Genomic DNA, 13,942 nt, shown 5'->3' on the forward strand with positions numbered 1-13,942 from the left:
TTTTAACGTTTATTTATTTTTGAGACAGAGAGAAACAGAGCATGAACAGGGGAGGGTCAGAGAGAGGGAGACACAGAATCCGAAACAGGCTCCATGCTCTGAGCTGTCAGCACAGAGCCCGACGCGGGGCTCGAACCCACGGACCGCGCGATCATGACCTGAGCCGAAGTCGGACGCTTAACCGACTGAGCCACCCAGGCGCCCCCCAAAAATGTGTTTTTTAAGAAAATGCAATAAAAGAACTCTTCTCTTTCACCTACTCTCACTGGGGAGAAGGGCAGACAGCCATCCTACCATTTCTACAACCTTGTGTAAGTCAAGTTATTTCAAAATAACAAGTTACTAAATACGTTCAAAGCCCTGCCTTCCAGAGATACACGCTGAAATGTTTACCTACGACGCGGTGCAGGGTGAAGAAAGAGTCTGTGGCAGTTGGTGATACCCTGCTGTCTACGTATGTGCACACGCGGAAGTTTCCATCATGAGAAGCTAGATGAAAAGCTTCCCCAGTGACTCAGACACGCATCCTGGGCTCCACTCCGGGGCCATGGAGTACCAGGAGTTTCCGGAGTGTCCCAGCCCTACCTGTGCCAGTGTCACCTGAGAAGCTCACCGAACACGGTGGGCCAGGGTCCCACCCCAGACCAGCTTAGACCTCGGGCTAGGGCTCTGGCCTCAGATTTTTTTTTTTTTAATGCAAATTTTATTTTTGAGAGAGCACAAGCAGGGGAGGGGCGGGGGGGGGGGGGGGGGGGGACAAAGGATCCAAAGCAGGCTCTGTGCTGACAGCAGCCAGCCCAACCCGGGGCTCAAACTCGTGACTGTGAGATCATGGCCTGAGCGGAAATCAGACGCTCAACTGACTGAGCCGTCCAGGTGCCCCCTCACAAAAGTTTTAATAAGGAAATCAGACACTGCCGCCTCAGAGACCTACGTTCCAGACCAACCTAACACAGAGAAAGTTCCAACTGTGGAACCAGGGCTCAAATCCCCGGGTTGCCATTTTGTACCTGAATGACCTCAGGCAAGTGCCTTCACCTGAAAGCCTCAGTTTCTGAATCTGAAAGATGGGAGCAGGTCTTCCGGCTGCTCTGCCTTCCTCACAGGACTGTAAGGAGGGAGAAGTGAACTGTGTCCCTGGGACAGTGTTGTAAGCTGGAACTTTTCCAACCCAGGGTGGCAACACTATTCGTGGAACAGGTGGTGGTATTTGCTCTGTGGGCTGGTGGTGAGCGAGTTATCAGGGAATCTCACATGCACTTCAACTGTAGCCCAATTCTGACGCACCGGAAAAAGCCGGGGTTCCGCAGGGAGCGGGAGGGGGAGGGGGCACAGCTGGCAATGACTCATTTCTTGAGCAAACGTTTAGGGAGGGCCTGCTTATATGCCAGGAGATGGCTACGGGCTGGGGACAGGGCTATGCACGACACAGTGAGGTCCCCACCCAATACCGCGTCCCAGCTTGGGGGGATGAACAGTAAGCAAACCAAGATGCAAATAAATACAGAAGTATAAACACAGAGGGGCGCCAGGCTGGGTGGTTAAGCGTCCGACTTGGGCTCAGGTCATGATCTCACGGTTCATGAGTTCCAGCCCCGTGTCGGGCTCTGTGCTGACAGCTCAAAGCCTGGAGCCTCTTCCAATTCTATGCCTCCGTCTCTTTCTCTCTCTGCTCCTCCCCTGCTTGTGCTCTTAGTCCCAAAAATAAATAAACACTTAAAAAAGGAAAAAGAAGGGTAAACAGAGAGAGCTGCACCAGAGGAAAAAAATGAAGGTCCCAGGAGAGAAGGGGGCCAGGGGGGTTGCTTATGTGAGAGGCAACAAAACAGCAAGGAGATGAGAGAGAGGCTCTGAATCCCAGCCCTGCCACCTACTTACTAGCCGTGACGACCTTGGCCAAGGGACCTGGTGATGCGCTTAAATGAGACAAAGCATGTTACGTCCTTAGAATAGTACCTGGTGCGGAGTGACTGTGGGAGAAATGGTATTAATGGGATTAATACTAACAGTAGAAACAATAGTACCATCTTCTATTTCTCGTAGCATCACGATGCGCCAAGCACTGTACCAGATGCTTCACATAAGGGTTGCCAAAGAAAGGCCCACAGGCTGGCTGCTGGCAAAGTCAAGTCTGATGGGTACATGGTGACGCCCACTCATTTACATAGCTGATAGTCAAATCTGATTGGCACACGGTGACGCCCACTCATTTACATACCGTGTGCATCTGCTTTTGAGCTACAATGGCATAGCTGAGTAGGTGCACCTCAAACTACGTGGTCTACACAGCCTAAATATTTACTATCTGGCTTTCTACAGAATAAGCTGGCTAAGCCCTGCTTACATCAGAGCCCACAACACCCCGAGACAGCGGTTACTAAGGCGTAAAACCAGAGCTCAAGTGACAGCCGTTTGCTTCCAAATCCAGTCTTCCTTGAGTCTTGCCACAGGACACGGAGCAGAGCTGTGCGGGTTACAGACCTCATACAGAGATGCCCAGCTGAGGGGCAGGTGGGGGCTGAGACACAGCTCAACAAGACCCCTGAGTCTTGTGCCTTTGAGGGGCTGCATCAGCCTGAAGGAGGCCGGCCGTTCCCAAACTCATCCACCCGGAGGGGGTACAATGTCTTTTTCTCATTTGCACAGAGACACCGTGCAAACAGCAGTGCATTAGGCATCTATGCGCACAGGGGGCTCACCAATCCCGGCATTCTCTCACAATCAGGCAACTCCAGCCGTGGCACAAGAAGGAAGCAATACTGTGACTGCATAATCGAAGGCACGTTCATTCCCTTTTCGCCCTACTGTATACAAATGGGGGTCGTACCCCTGAGACTGCAAGAAACGATGGCCCAGAGGGAAAAGAGGAATCCTCACCCCAGCTAGTAAAAATCCCAGCTGCTGCAAGAAAATGCACCCTGCCAAAGCAGTGAGATCACATTATTTACAAGAACGTTTCACAGTTTCTAATTTGCACTCTCCAAGAGCTTTGTCCCATTCACTTCCCCCCTCCTTTGAATCCAAACAGGGATTTTCAGGTTATTTTTTTTTAAGTTCATTTAATGTTTATTTATTTCTGAGAGAGAGACAGAGACAGAGACAGGGACAGAGCATGAGTGGGAGAGGGGAAGAGAGAGAGGGAGGGAGACACAAAATCCGAAAGCTCAGACCTGGACGCGGGGCTCAAATCCACGACCCGTGAGATCATGACCTGAGTTGAAGCTGGACACTTAACCAACTGAGCCACCCAGGCACCCCGGGATTTTCAGATTATTAGGAGTCATGTCAAGCTGACAGAAGGTCCCCACTGCCAGTGCAGAAAAGGAAACAGGTAAGTTGGAATCTGGTTTCTGGAAGCCCCTATCTGACATAGAAGGCTTTATCTGATAAAAACAACTTGAGCTCTAAAGTAGTCAAGAACCGGTAATTTTTTACATTTATTTATTTATTATTTGAGAGAGAGAGACAGAGACGGCACGAGCAGGGGAGAGTGGAGAGAGAGAATCCCGAGCAGCCTCTATGCCATCAGTAAAGAGCCCGACGCGGGTCTCAAACTCACAAATCCCTGAAATCATGACCTGAGCCAAAACCAAGAGTCAGATGCTTAACTGATGGAGCCATCCAGGCGCCCCAAGAACCGATAATGTAAAAAAAAGAAAAAGAAGTGGGCTGGGCGCTGGATGAGAACCCAGACCGCATTCCATTCAGTGGAAACCAAGCAGAACATTCTGACGTAACTCATGAATGGCAACGCTGTCAGTGAGGGGGTTTCCCAGCCTTGGAGGCTGAAGCAGAGCTAACTCCTGTCCCTGCATGTAGGAAGCTTATTCACTGGTCCCCCATTCACCTAGAAGGAGAGTAATTCAGACAAGCCCTGGATGAAGGCAGAGGGACAGAGAGTCTGATTTATGCAACGTACAGAGAGAGACACATTCTTTGGCATCTGTATCTGGCACCCGGCGATTTGGCCAAAACCCACGTGGCTTAAACCAATTTGGTACAACAGCCCCAAGCACTGGTTCTTTAAGAGCTGGTCATTCATTGTCTCCCACCACGCAGTTTGGGGAAAGGGCCTTTCAGCACTCTGGCCTTTTTGTCAGAAATGCTCGGGATCCCCACTCAGCGTTTCTGGTTTTGACTCTTTTAGTCTCCTGCCGGTCACTCGAACTCTGCACCACCCAGATGCCCAGCAGTAAGGGGAGGATGACACAGCCATACGGCTTACAGCAGGGGTTCTCCGACATGGCCCTCCAGTGCCAGCATTCACGGTGCCTGGGAAGCTGTTAGAATTGCAAATGCATGGGTCCCGCCAAGAGCTACTGACTCAAAGTCTGGGGGTGCTCCCAGGGCCTTCCAAGAGATACACACTCGGGTGTGCCAACCCTGAGGAAGAGCTTCTGATCCAGCCTGGTGAACTCAGGCAAGACACTTCACCACTCTGGCCCTCAGTAACCTGATGTATAAGATGAGACTCACAGCCCTGCCTCATCAGGACGCTTCAAGGACTAAGAAACTTAAAAAGACAACACACAGGGTCACTGACTGGCTCCGCCCTCCTCCTGACCCGCCTGAGCTGCTGGGCTGGCTATATAAGTGCCACCAGCCCCTCCGTGTCCCAGGCACCCTCCTACTTTCAGCCAGAGGGGTCCCCGAAAACACCTGCAACCTGAGTGTGTCACACACACCCCCCCCCCCCCACGTTGAGAATCTTCCAACATGGCCAAATCCCAAGTCTTCATGGTGACATGCAATTCTACCCTTGATTTTGCAAGCTCAGCTCTAGGTCCCTCCGAACCAACCAAGCAGAACCCTGCAGTTCCCCAAACACCTACAAGGTCCTTTATACAGCTGGACCCTTTTATGCGCTGGTTCCTCGACCGGGAGTCCCGTCCTGTCCGGCCTTACAAGCCCGGCCGACGCCTCTTGTTTCTCAGACTCAGGACTCCCCTCCCCTGGACGCTGGCCCTGGAGCCTCAGGCTGAGTTAGGAACCTCTCCTCCAGCCCCTCAGCCCCCAGCACTTTCCTGCCTCGGAGCCCCACTGTCCACAGCTCTTGGTTTATTTGGCCAGTGCCCCCTCCTCAACGGTCAAGTTTGTTCATTTCAGTACCCAGAGCCCCTCCACCCTGCACCCCTGCACAATACCAAACCACTGTGACCAACAGCATAAATGAGAGAAGCCTTAAGAACAGACTTTATGAGGGGCGCCTGGATGGCTCAGTCGGTCAAGCGTCTGACTTCGGCTCAGGTCATGATCTCGCCGTTCTCGAGTTCCAGCCCTGTGTCGGGCTCTGTGCTGACAGCTCAGAGCCTGGAGCCTCCTTCGGATTCTGTGACTCCCTCTCTCTCCACCCCTTCCCTGCTCATGCTCTTTCTCTCTCAAAAATAAATACACATTAAAAAAAAAAATTTTTTTTAAACAGACTTTACGATGCGTTCATAAAGCAGTTCATGTTCAGTGGCTGCCTCTATTGTATGAGGGGTCAAGACTGACCATGAAGGGCAGGAGGGAACTTTCTGGGGTCCTGGTAGTGTTCTGTAGCTTGATAAGGGCTTGGGCTATTACTCATTTGTCACAACTCCTCAACCGGTAACTTTTACATTCAGGAATTTCACTATGCAAATTCTGCTTTAAGAGAAACATAAAACAGAAGCATATACAGATACTGCACTCTGGCTAGTGGTTTGCATGGTGCAAATGTCTGGGTAACGCATACTAAGTATTTCAAAGTACGTTTCAGATACCAAAAAAATGAGCCAGTTGGCTGGCTGGTTGGCCAGATATGTGATAAAGCAAGTTGAGCACAATGTTAACTGTAGAATCGAACTGGAGAGTGGATGGGTACTCACTTTCCGCGTTCACAGCAAAAGTGCTGGGGGAAATATTTCCCATATTTATGGACAGGACTAAAACTACCTCTTATGCCAAATGAGCTGGGCAGTTTTACATGCGTTTTAAATGTCCTAAACCAATGCTTTTCAACCGTGCACCACCCGTAGATCCTGCTAAAATGAGGCTATGACCCAGGAGGGCTCAGTGGGCCCAGGACTCTGGATTTCTAACAGCACCCAGGGAATGCCAGTGCCGTCGGTCCAAAGACCCCACTTTGAGGAGTGGGGGTCCACTATATGACCACATTTGCCGTTGATGCCTCCAAGGGCAAAAGGAAACACCTCCCTCCTTTCACGGGCCCCATTCCAAGCAGCAGCCTTGGGGCCAACAAGGATCACAGAAAGGGCCAGACAGGAACCCCAAGAGAGCCCTGGAAGGCTAGATGAGCCGCTCCCAGATTCCAAGCAGCCCAGGGCCTGGAGGTTCAAGGGGAGCAGCCCCACGGAAAAACCAGGGCCAGCACAGCCGTCTGAGTCATGCAAAGGGCACAGGGCCAGCTGGAGAGGAGGCCGACTTTGGTGACTCAGCAGGAGCGAGCCTGGAGAAGCCCAGTGCTGCCAGCTCCCACCCAGGCCCCACCTGCCCCTGGCCACCCCAGGGCAAGGCTGACTGCTCCCTGTGTGCACAGACAACATGTGACTGCGGCTCCGAAGTCAGGACAGCAGCTGGGGCTGGGCTCTCCCCATCTTCTGAGCTCCACTATGATGGGAGCCCTGAGGATAATGGGGAGACAGGCAGAGAAAGCACCTAACGGTGTCCTCCTCCCCCTGATCACCGGCCTCAGATCCCAGCACCAAATGGGGCTCAACCCATTTCAAGAAGGGAACACTGAGGTCCTGAAAGGAGGAGGGACTTGCCTGGGGTCACAAATCTAAGTCCCATAAGCTGATTCCCAGCCTTCCCAGCCTGCACCTCAACTGCAGGTACACGGCTGTTTGCCCACCCGTTCAATGGCTGTCCCCCACGAGGCCACAAGCTTCCTGCGGGTACACAGCAGACTGCATTGTCCAAAGAGGGCCAGACATGATCTGCCATCTCATGAGTTCGTCTTAGAATGAGACCTGACCGCTCCCCCATCTAGAAGTGGGGTCTGTGTCCCCAGCCCCTCGAACCCAGGCTGACTTCTGTGAATGCCTCCCTCAACAGACTGTGGCAGGAGTGACACTGTGTGAAATCTGGGACTGGGTCGTAAGAGGTGACACAGCTTCCGCCTGGCACTCTCTCTAGGAACACTCATTCTCAGACAAGGGCCACCACACTGTGAGGTCACCCAGGCCACCCTGACATGGACCGTCAACCCTAGCTGAGGCTCCGGCCAGGGGCTGGTGCTAACCACCAGCCCAGCGAGTGAGAAGCCGCCTTCCCAATGCTACCATCAGGGAAACCCCGAGGGAGAACCGCAGCTGAGCCCGGGCAACAGCCAGGACTATGATACCTAACAATAAACTACTAGTTTTTTTATTTCGAGAGCGGGAGTGCGCAGACAGAGAGAGGGAGACGGAGAGAATCCCAAGCAGGCTTCGTGCTGTCACCATCAGATTCAGGGTGTGAGTTAGGTTCTAACGGTCCAACCATCTCTGTAAGCTTAGACTCCTAAAACTGAATGGCTGGGGACAAGAGACGGAGCGTCCCAGTCCTGGGCAACCCAGCCTCCAGCTGCCCCAGTGTGGCAGAGCAGGCCCAAGGCCCAGGCTGCTGGGAACGCAGAAAGCACAACGGAGGAAGAAGCCAGCTCTACGAACCACCCTAATGTATGGGCACCCAGGGAAAGAAGAAAAAGGAGTTTTTATCCAGATCCCCAGAGGGAACCAGACATCAGAAATTCCCTCTCCCGAGGTGCCTGGGTGGCTCAGTCGGTTAAGCGTCCGACTTCAGTTCAGGTCATGATCTCGCGGTCTGTGAGTTCGAGCCCCACGTCGGGCTCTGGGCTGACGGCTCGGAGCCTGGAACCTGCTTCCGATTCTGCGTCTCCTTCTCTCCCTGCCCCTCCCCTGCTTGTACTCTGTCTCTCAAAAATGAATGTAAAAAAACATAATAAATTGAAAATAAATAAATAAAGGTTTCCTGATGGGGACATGCCGCTGACCAACACCCACCGCCATGCACACAAACCCTGCTCAGGAGACACGGCAGCCAGAGACAAGTGAGCCCCTCTCCTCCTTTGTGGCAGGCGTGAGCCGGGATCCAGTGGGCGCCCCAGGCGTCGTCGCTGCCCTTGTGAACTTTGCACACGTACAAACACACACACGCGCCCAAGAACACGCTAACGCGCATATGCACACGCACACGTGAACGAAAACAGATGCACGTGCACACGTACAACAACATGCACATATGCAAACACGCACACCTATGTTTTTTAGACGTAAAAACTCGGCTCCTCAGAGCCAATTCCCCACAGCTGCCTTCGTCCCCCTACGAAGGCAGCCTCAGCCTTTTGATGAGGCTCAGGCCAAACCCCAGAGAATCGCAGCAGCTAAGAACTGCCCTTGCTGCCATTTCGCCAGTTAACAGCTGACTAGCCACGAACAAAGCGTCAAATAAATGCTCCAAAGGTTCCCCTCCCACTCAGAGTAAAGTCCAATGGCTCACACAACTGCAGGCGATGGTCCCCACCTCTGAGACGCCACGTCTTAGCCCTCCGTGGCCTCTCGCTGCTCCAGGCACACTGGCCTTTCCTGCTGCTCCCTTGACAGTCCATGGCAGCTCCTGCCCCAGGGCCTTTGCACTTGCCAACCCCACCTGGACCACTCTTCATCTGGTATTTGCTCAGCTCGCTCCCGCACCGCAGTGAGGTTTCATGAGGGAGGCCTTCCCTGATGGCTCCTATCAACTCGAAACTGCACACAACCCTCAACCATCACATGCATTTCTTCTCCATGCTTTCCTCTCCTCCTCAAGATTCACTGCCACCTGACTGATATACACTTGGGTCCAGGGTTACAGACTGTCTCTCCGGCCCACATGACAACATAAGCCTGAGGTGGGCAAGATCTCTGTGTTAGGCACTGCCACAGCCCTGTGCCCAGACCGGGGCCTGACACTTGGCACCAGATGGAACGAGGGAGGGAAGAAGCAGGAGAAGGAGGGAGGGGGCAAAGAGGAAGGAAAAGGGGGAAGCCAGGAGGAAGAACGGAGGCAACAGTGGTCAACGACTATGTTCCCTTTTATTCTGTCAACAGGAAGACTGGTCATTTCCACCGCACCCACTCACACCCACTGGTCCAGAGAAGATTCCTGCTTCCCTCAAAATAACACAAGAGACTCAGGGTCTCAAACTCAAATCCCTCAAGGGCCAGGGACATACCACGACAGAAGGAAGCAGACTGTGTAATACAAGAGGGAGTGCTGGGCACCGTGGAGACTAGGGCCGCACTCCTCCGCGGAGCTCAAGTAATGCTGTGGGGGGCAATGGCCCAAATAGTGACACAACTTCTCGTTATTCTAGAAAACCTGCATTGTTAGAAGGGGAAATATCTTCACGTTTAAATGTTTTGCTCACATTTTCTAAAATCGCTATGGCAACCAAATGATCAAACCAGCAGGCCTGTAAGACACAGACGTTTACAAGTATGAAGCAGATTCCTTCCTTAACTCCCCCTAGCCACACAGAGGCCTCAGTTTTTCCATCTGTAGAGTGGGAAGGAGGATGTTACCTCTCTCTCTGGGCCTTGGCGGGGTAGGGGGGGAAGATGGAACGAGATCCCACGTGGATGATACTGTGACAGAACAAGTGTCTAATCGATGTTACCTAACACCGTATAATATTTCTCTCTCACACACACACACACACACACACACCCGTGTCTCCGATCACACTTACGGGGTCGTGGATGGTTTCAGAGAACAGGGGCGATCGGTCCGAGAAGCAGGACAACACGAGCTGAATCAGCACGAGGGAAAAGTAAATGTAGAAAGTGACATCGCGAAACACGTCAATTTCAGCACCCTAGAAGTGTGGCAAGGAAGGAGGAAGAGAAGGTCACTTTCTGGAAGCAGCCTGCAGAGGCCAGGGAGCAGGTGCAGACCCAGTAACAAGCTTTCCTGCCCTAACAGAAGAGAGGCGGTCCCATCACGGTGTGCTCCCGGATGCCTGGTGAGGGCATCCAATGTGGCAAAAGGAGGCTCAGGCTTGAGAGTTAACCAGCCCACGTTCAAGGCCTGGCCCTGCTCGTACTGGCCACGGGGTTTCGTCAATTCACTCAGCCTCTGTGCACTTGAGTTTCTCCATGTATAAACAGATCAGTGGTTCTCAATCACAGAGGATTTTGCCTCCCAAAGAACATCTACTAGCATCTGGAGACATTTCTGTTCACCCTAACTTGGGGTCTGCTACTGGAATCCATGGGCAGAGGCCAGGGATGCCCCGCAAACATCCTACAAAGGTCAGGACAGTCTCTTAAAAAAAAGACATCGCCGGTCCAAAATGTCCATTAGTGCTGAGGCTCAGAAACCCTGTCGGAGTAATTGTCAGCAGTCGGTAAGATTCTTCATGGAAAAAAACCTTGGTCCAGTATCAGGCTCCCTAGGGGGGCAGCCGCTCTGCGAACACCACTCCCCGCTCAGCTCTGGTGCACACCAAAGATTATCTACAGTTGACTTGCCTTGCTGTTCACTGCTGACTGGGGCTCAGAGGGCGGTGTGCACCTGTCTAGGGCTCCCACCCCTAGAGAACCCACATGGGCCCCTGAAGCTACACAAGTAAATGGGGCTCTGAAGAAAGAAGGTTCTAGATGAAAGGCTGAATGAGCTAGCGAAATCCCTGGGGGGAGAAGATGGGCCCATATACTACTCATTGTCTGGATCCCAGGGCAATGCACGATTTCCGCATAAGCTGGAAGGAATAAGCACCTTTCCCAAGGGCCGCTCGAGGCCACCACTTACCTCTTTTAAGGCAGTCATGATTTTGGATCTCAGGATGGCAAGGGCGCACAGTAGGGCTACAAGCCAGAAAGTGAGCATGATCCCCGAGGACTGGACTCCCTTCCTTCTCTCGAGCTGAATTAAAAAGGTAGCAAGCAGCTGGAAGAGAGAAGCATACAACAGGAGTTGTCACAAGACCGGGCCCCACGGCCGCCTACAATCCCGGCAGCTGTCAGGACTGGATCAGGGCTGTCCTCAGCCCGGGGGTGCAAAAACCCGCCGGGGGGGGGGCGGGGGCGGGACCTGGCTCCAGGACCAGCTCCGCTCTCACCTTGCTGGGTGACCCTGAGCAACTCACTGAGCTTCTCTGAGCTTCCACTGCCTCATCTACAAAATGGAAATGCCAATAGCATCTAACTTGAAGGTTGTGGGAATTTAAGAAGATCATGAATAGATCTGGGGCAGGATGAAAAGTTGGGGGGGAAGCTCAGTTTAGAACAGATGTAGGCAGGGTACCTGGGTGGCTCAGTAGATTAAGCCTCCGACTTTGGCTCAGGTCATGATCTCACCGTTGGTGGGTTCCAGCCCCACATCGGGCTCTGTGCTGACAGCTCAGAGCCTGGAGCCTGCTTCGAATTCTGTGTCTCCCTCTCTCTCTCTGCTCCTCCCCTGCTCATGCTCTGTCTCTGTCTCTCAAAAATAAGTAAACATTAAAAAAATGTTTTTGGAAGAGACATAGGCCCACTTTTTCTTGAATGAATGGGCATGGCTGAGTGCCAATAAAACTTTATTGACAAAAACAGGCAGTGGGCCAAGCCTTTATTTACAGGTAGGAAGACCTATGTTCAAATCCCATCCCTGACTGGGACGAATTCTTCTCCTCTGGGCAACAGTGGTAAGTGTTCTCCTTCAAAAGGAAATGAAGCTTACTTTTAATCTACCTACAGTTACGCATGTCACCTACAGGGGACTTTATGAGAATGATGGCTGGCGGGGGAGAATGGGATTTTATGTCATTCCTGACACCTGAGGCTATTACTTCCATTTCACACCGATTTTACGATCAGGGAGAGAAAACAAATGATAAAACTACTTTTTCTCTACAGAAGGAACTGCCACGGTCATTCTCCAGACAAGCAGAGCTGGCCTCCCGAGGCGTGTCCCCAAAGCCAGTCACGAGGAGCTGAAGGGTCACCCACGGCCCCTGCCCTTACTCCCCAGAAACACAACCGCCTGTCTGTCCTCATCTATGCACCTCGGGTGGTGGGGGGGGGGGGGGGCGGGGAATCTCTCTCACTCCCTACAATCTATCAGAAACTTGCAGATCTGCCATCAAGGCAGATCCTCACTTTAGCCACTGCTCACCCTGGCCTCAGCCCCCTCCCAACACTCTGGGTCACCCCACGGGCCCCCCACTGGACTCCCAGCTTCCAGTTCTGTCCCAACAATTCAATCCGTTCTCCACTCAGAGGCCACAGTCAGCTTTTCAATACACAGAGCCAGGCGTGACACACCCTCGCTCAAAACCTCTCCCTTCAGGACCTGGGGTTTCAACCTGGGGTCCAAGGACGGGCTGTGGCTGGGACCCAGAGATCCATGAACTTGGACAGGAAAACATCTATAGCTTCACTTTCCCTCATCAGCATCCCCAGCTGTGAGTGATGGCAATAAACCACGTAGTATTAGTAGTACCTGGGACACCGTCACCATTAGAAATCCCACCTGAAGGGGTGCCCGGGTGGCTCAGTCGGTTAAGCGTCCGACTTCGGCTCAGGTCATGATCTCACAGTTCATGAGTTTGAGCCCCGCATCGGGCTCTGTGCTGACAGCTCAGAGCCTGGAGCCTGCTTCGGATTCTGTGTCTCCCTCTCTCTCTCTGCCCCTCCCCAGCTCGTGCTCTCGCCAAAAGAAACATTAAAAAAGAAAATTAAAAGAGAAATCCTATCGGAAAATATACAACTGAAGACATTACATGTCCAAATATCACATATAGTCATCACTACTTGGGAATCACAGAGGCATCCTACCCGCTGGTAGATCTTGATTTGAAATGCATATATCTATTTTGCTTCTTAATCTTTCACTGCATTTATTTATTTATTTATTTATTTATTTATTTATTTATTTATGAATGACAGAATGTGTGCAGGGGAGGGGCAGAGGGAGAGGGAGAGAATCTTAAGCAGCCTCCATGCCCAGAGCAGAGCCAGTCTTGGGGCTCTGTCTCATGACCGTGACATCAAGACTGGGATGCTTAACCGACTGAGCCACACACGCACCCCTTTTGCTAACTGGTTTTACTCAAAAATGGATAAAAAATGTATGGCAAAACCCATGCAACAAAATACATTGAGCAGCTTGAAAAAAAAAAAAACAAAAAAAAAACACCTCTCTGGATTCACACAACAGGTCAGAGAAGTCAGCCTCAAACTGCCCCAGCCAGCAGAGTGCCATTCACATGACGTTCTGGAAAAGGCAAAGTGACACGGACAGAAAACACACCAGTAGTTGCCAGGGGACAGGGGTGTGGAGGTTGGGGCTGCCCACAGAGGGGGGGCAGCATGACGGAACTTTTGGGGGTGATGGGCTGCTGCAGATCTCGGTTGTGGAGCTGGCAGTGTGAGTGGGTTTATCAAAACTTAGGAACTTATTTAAGAAGAAAAAGTGAGTCCTACCACATGTAAGTTAAACCTCAAGTGGAAACATAAATGTAATCACAAATTCTTCACATATATCCATGTGTGTGCCTGAAGGGTGTCCTCTGTGATCCTATGCATTTGTGTTAAGGACATTATCCTGAGACATGACTGGCCAAGGAGAAAAGGGCCCATGGCACAAGGGAAGTTTTACAACCCAAGTTTGGGAATGAAGAACAAAACCAAACCCACTTAACCTGAAGCTCAAGGTCCTATGAGGTCAGCCCTCTGCCCTTGCTGCCGTCCCAGCTGCCCTCCCCCACTCTTACTCCCTCTCCCTCAGCCACACAGGCCAACTCTCCATTTCTTCCTGTGACCCCAGGACTGTTGCACGTGTTATTCTCTCCAAACGGAGAGTCCTCTGCCCGCAGACTATGCAACTTTGTAACATCCTGCCCATCCTTCAGCTTCAGCTCCATCACCCCTTCCTGCCTAGCCCCCAGACCCAATACATTTGCCAAACTTCACCCTTGCAGTGCTTCGCACAAGAG

The 13,942-nt window shown here is 52.0% G+C and overlaps 1 protein-coding gene across 1 annotated transcript in view; it reads right to left on the reverse strand.

The window, feature by feature from the left end:
* ABCC1 (ATP binding cassette subfamily C member 1 (ABCC1 blood group)) overlaps positions 1-13,942 on the reverse strand; it is a 102,901-nt gene that overhangs the window by 85,513 nt on the left and 3,446 nt on the right. The window contains exons 4-5 of the mRNA XM_040459626.1: positions 10,777-10,914; positions 9,716-9,841 (exon numbers count right to left, since the gene is read on the reverse strand). Coding sequence (XP_040315560.1) covers positions 9,716-9,841; positions 10,777-10,914 — 264 coding nt within the window. The remainder of the gene's footprint in view (positions 1-9,715; positions 9,842-10,776; positions 10,915-13,942) is intronic.

This window comes from Herpailurus yagouaroundi, unplaced genomic scaffold (assembly GCF_014898765.1).
Source record: "Herpailurus yagouaroundi ecotype Mexico unplaced genomic scaffold, PumYag 222, whole genome shotgun sequence".
Classification (NCBI taxonomy): Eukaryota; Metazoa; Chordata; class Mammalia; order Carnivora; family Felidae; genus Herpailurus; species Herpailurus yagouaroundi.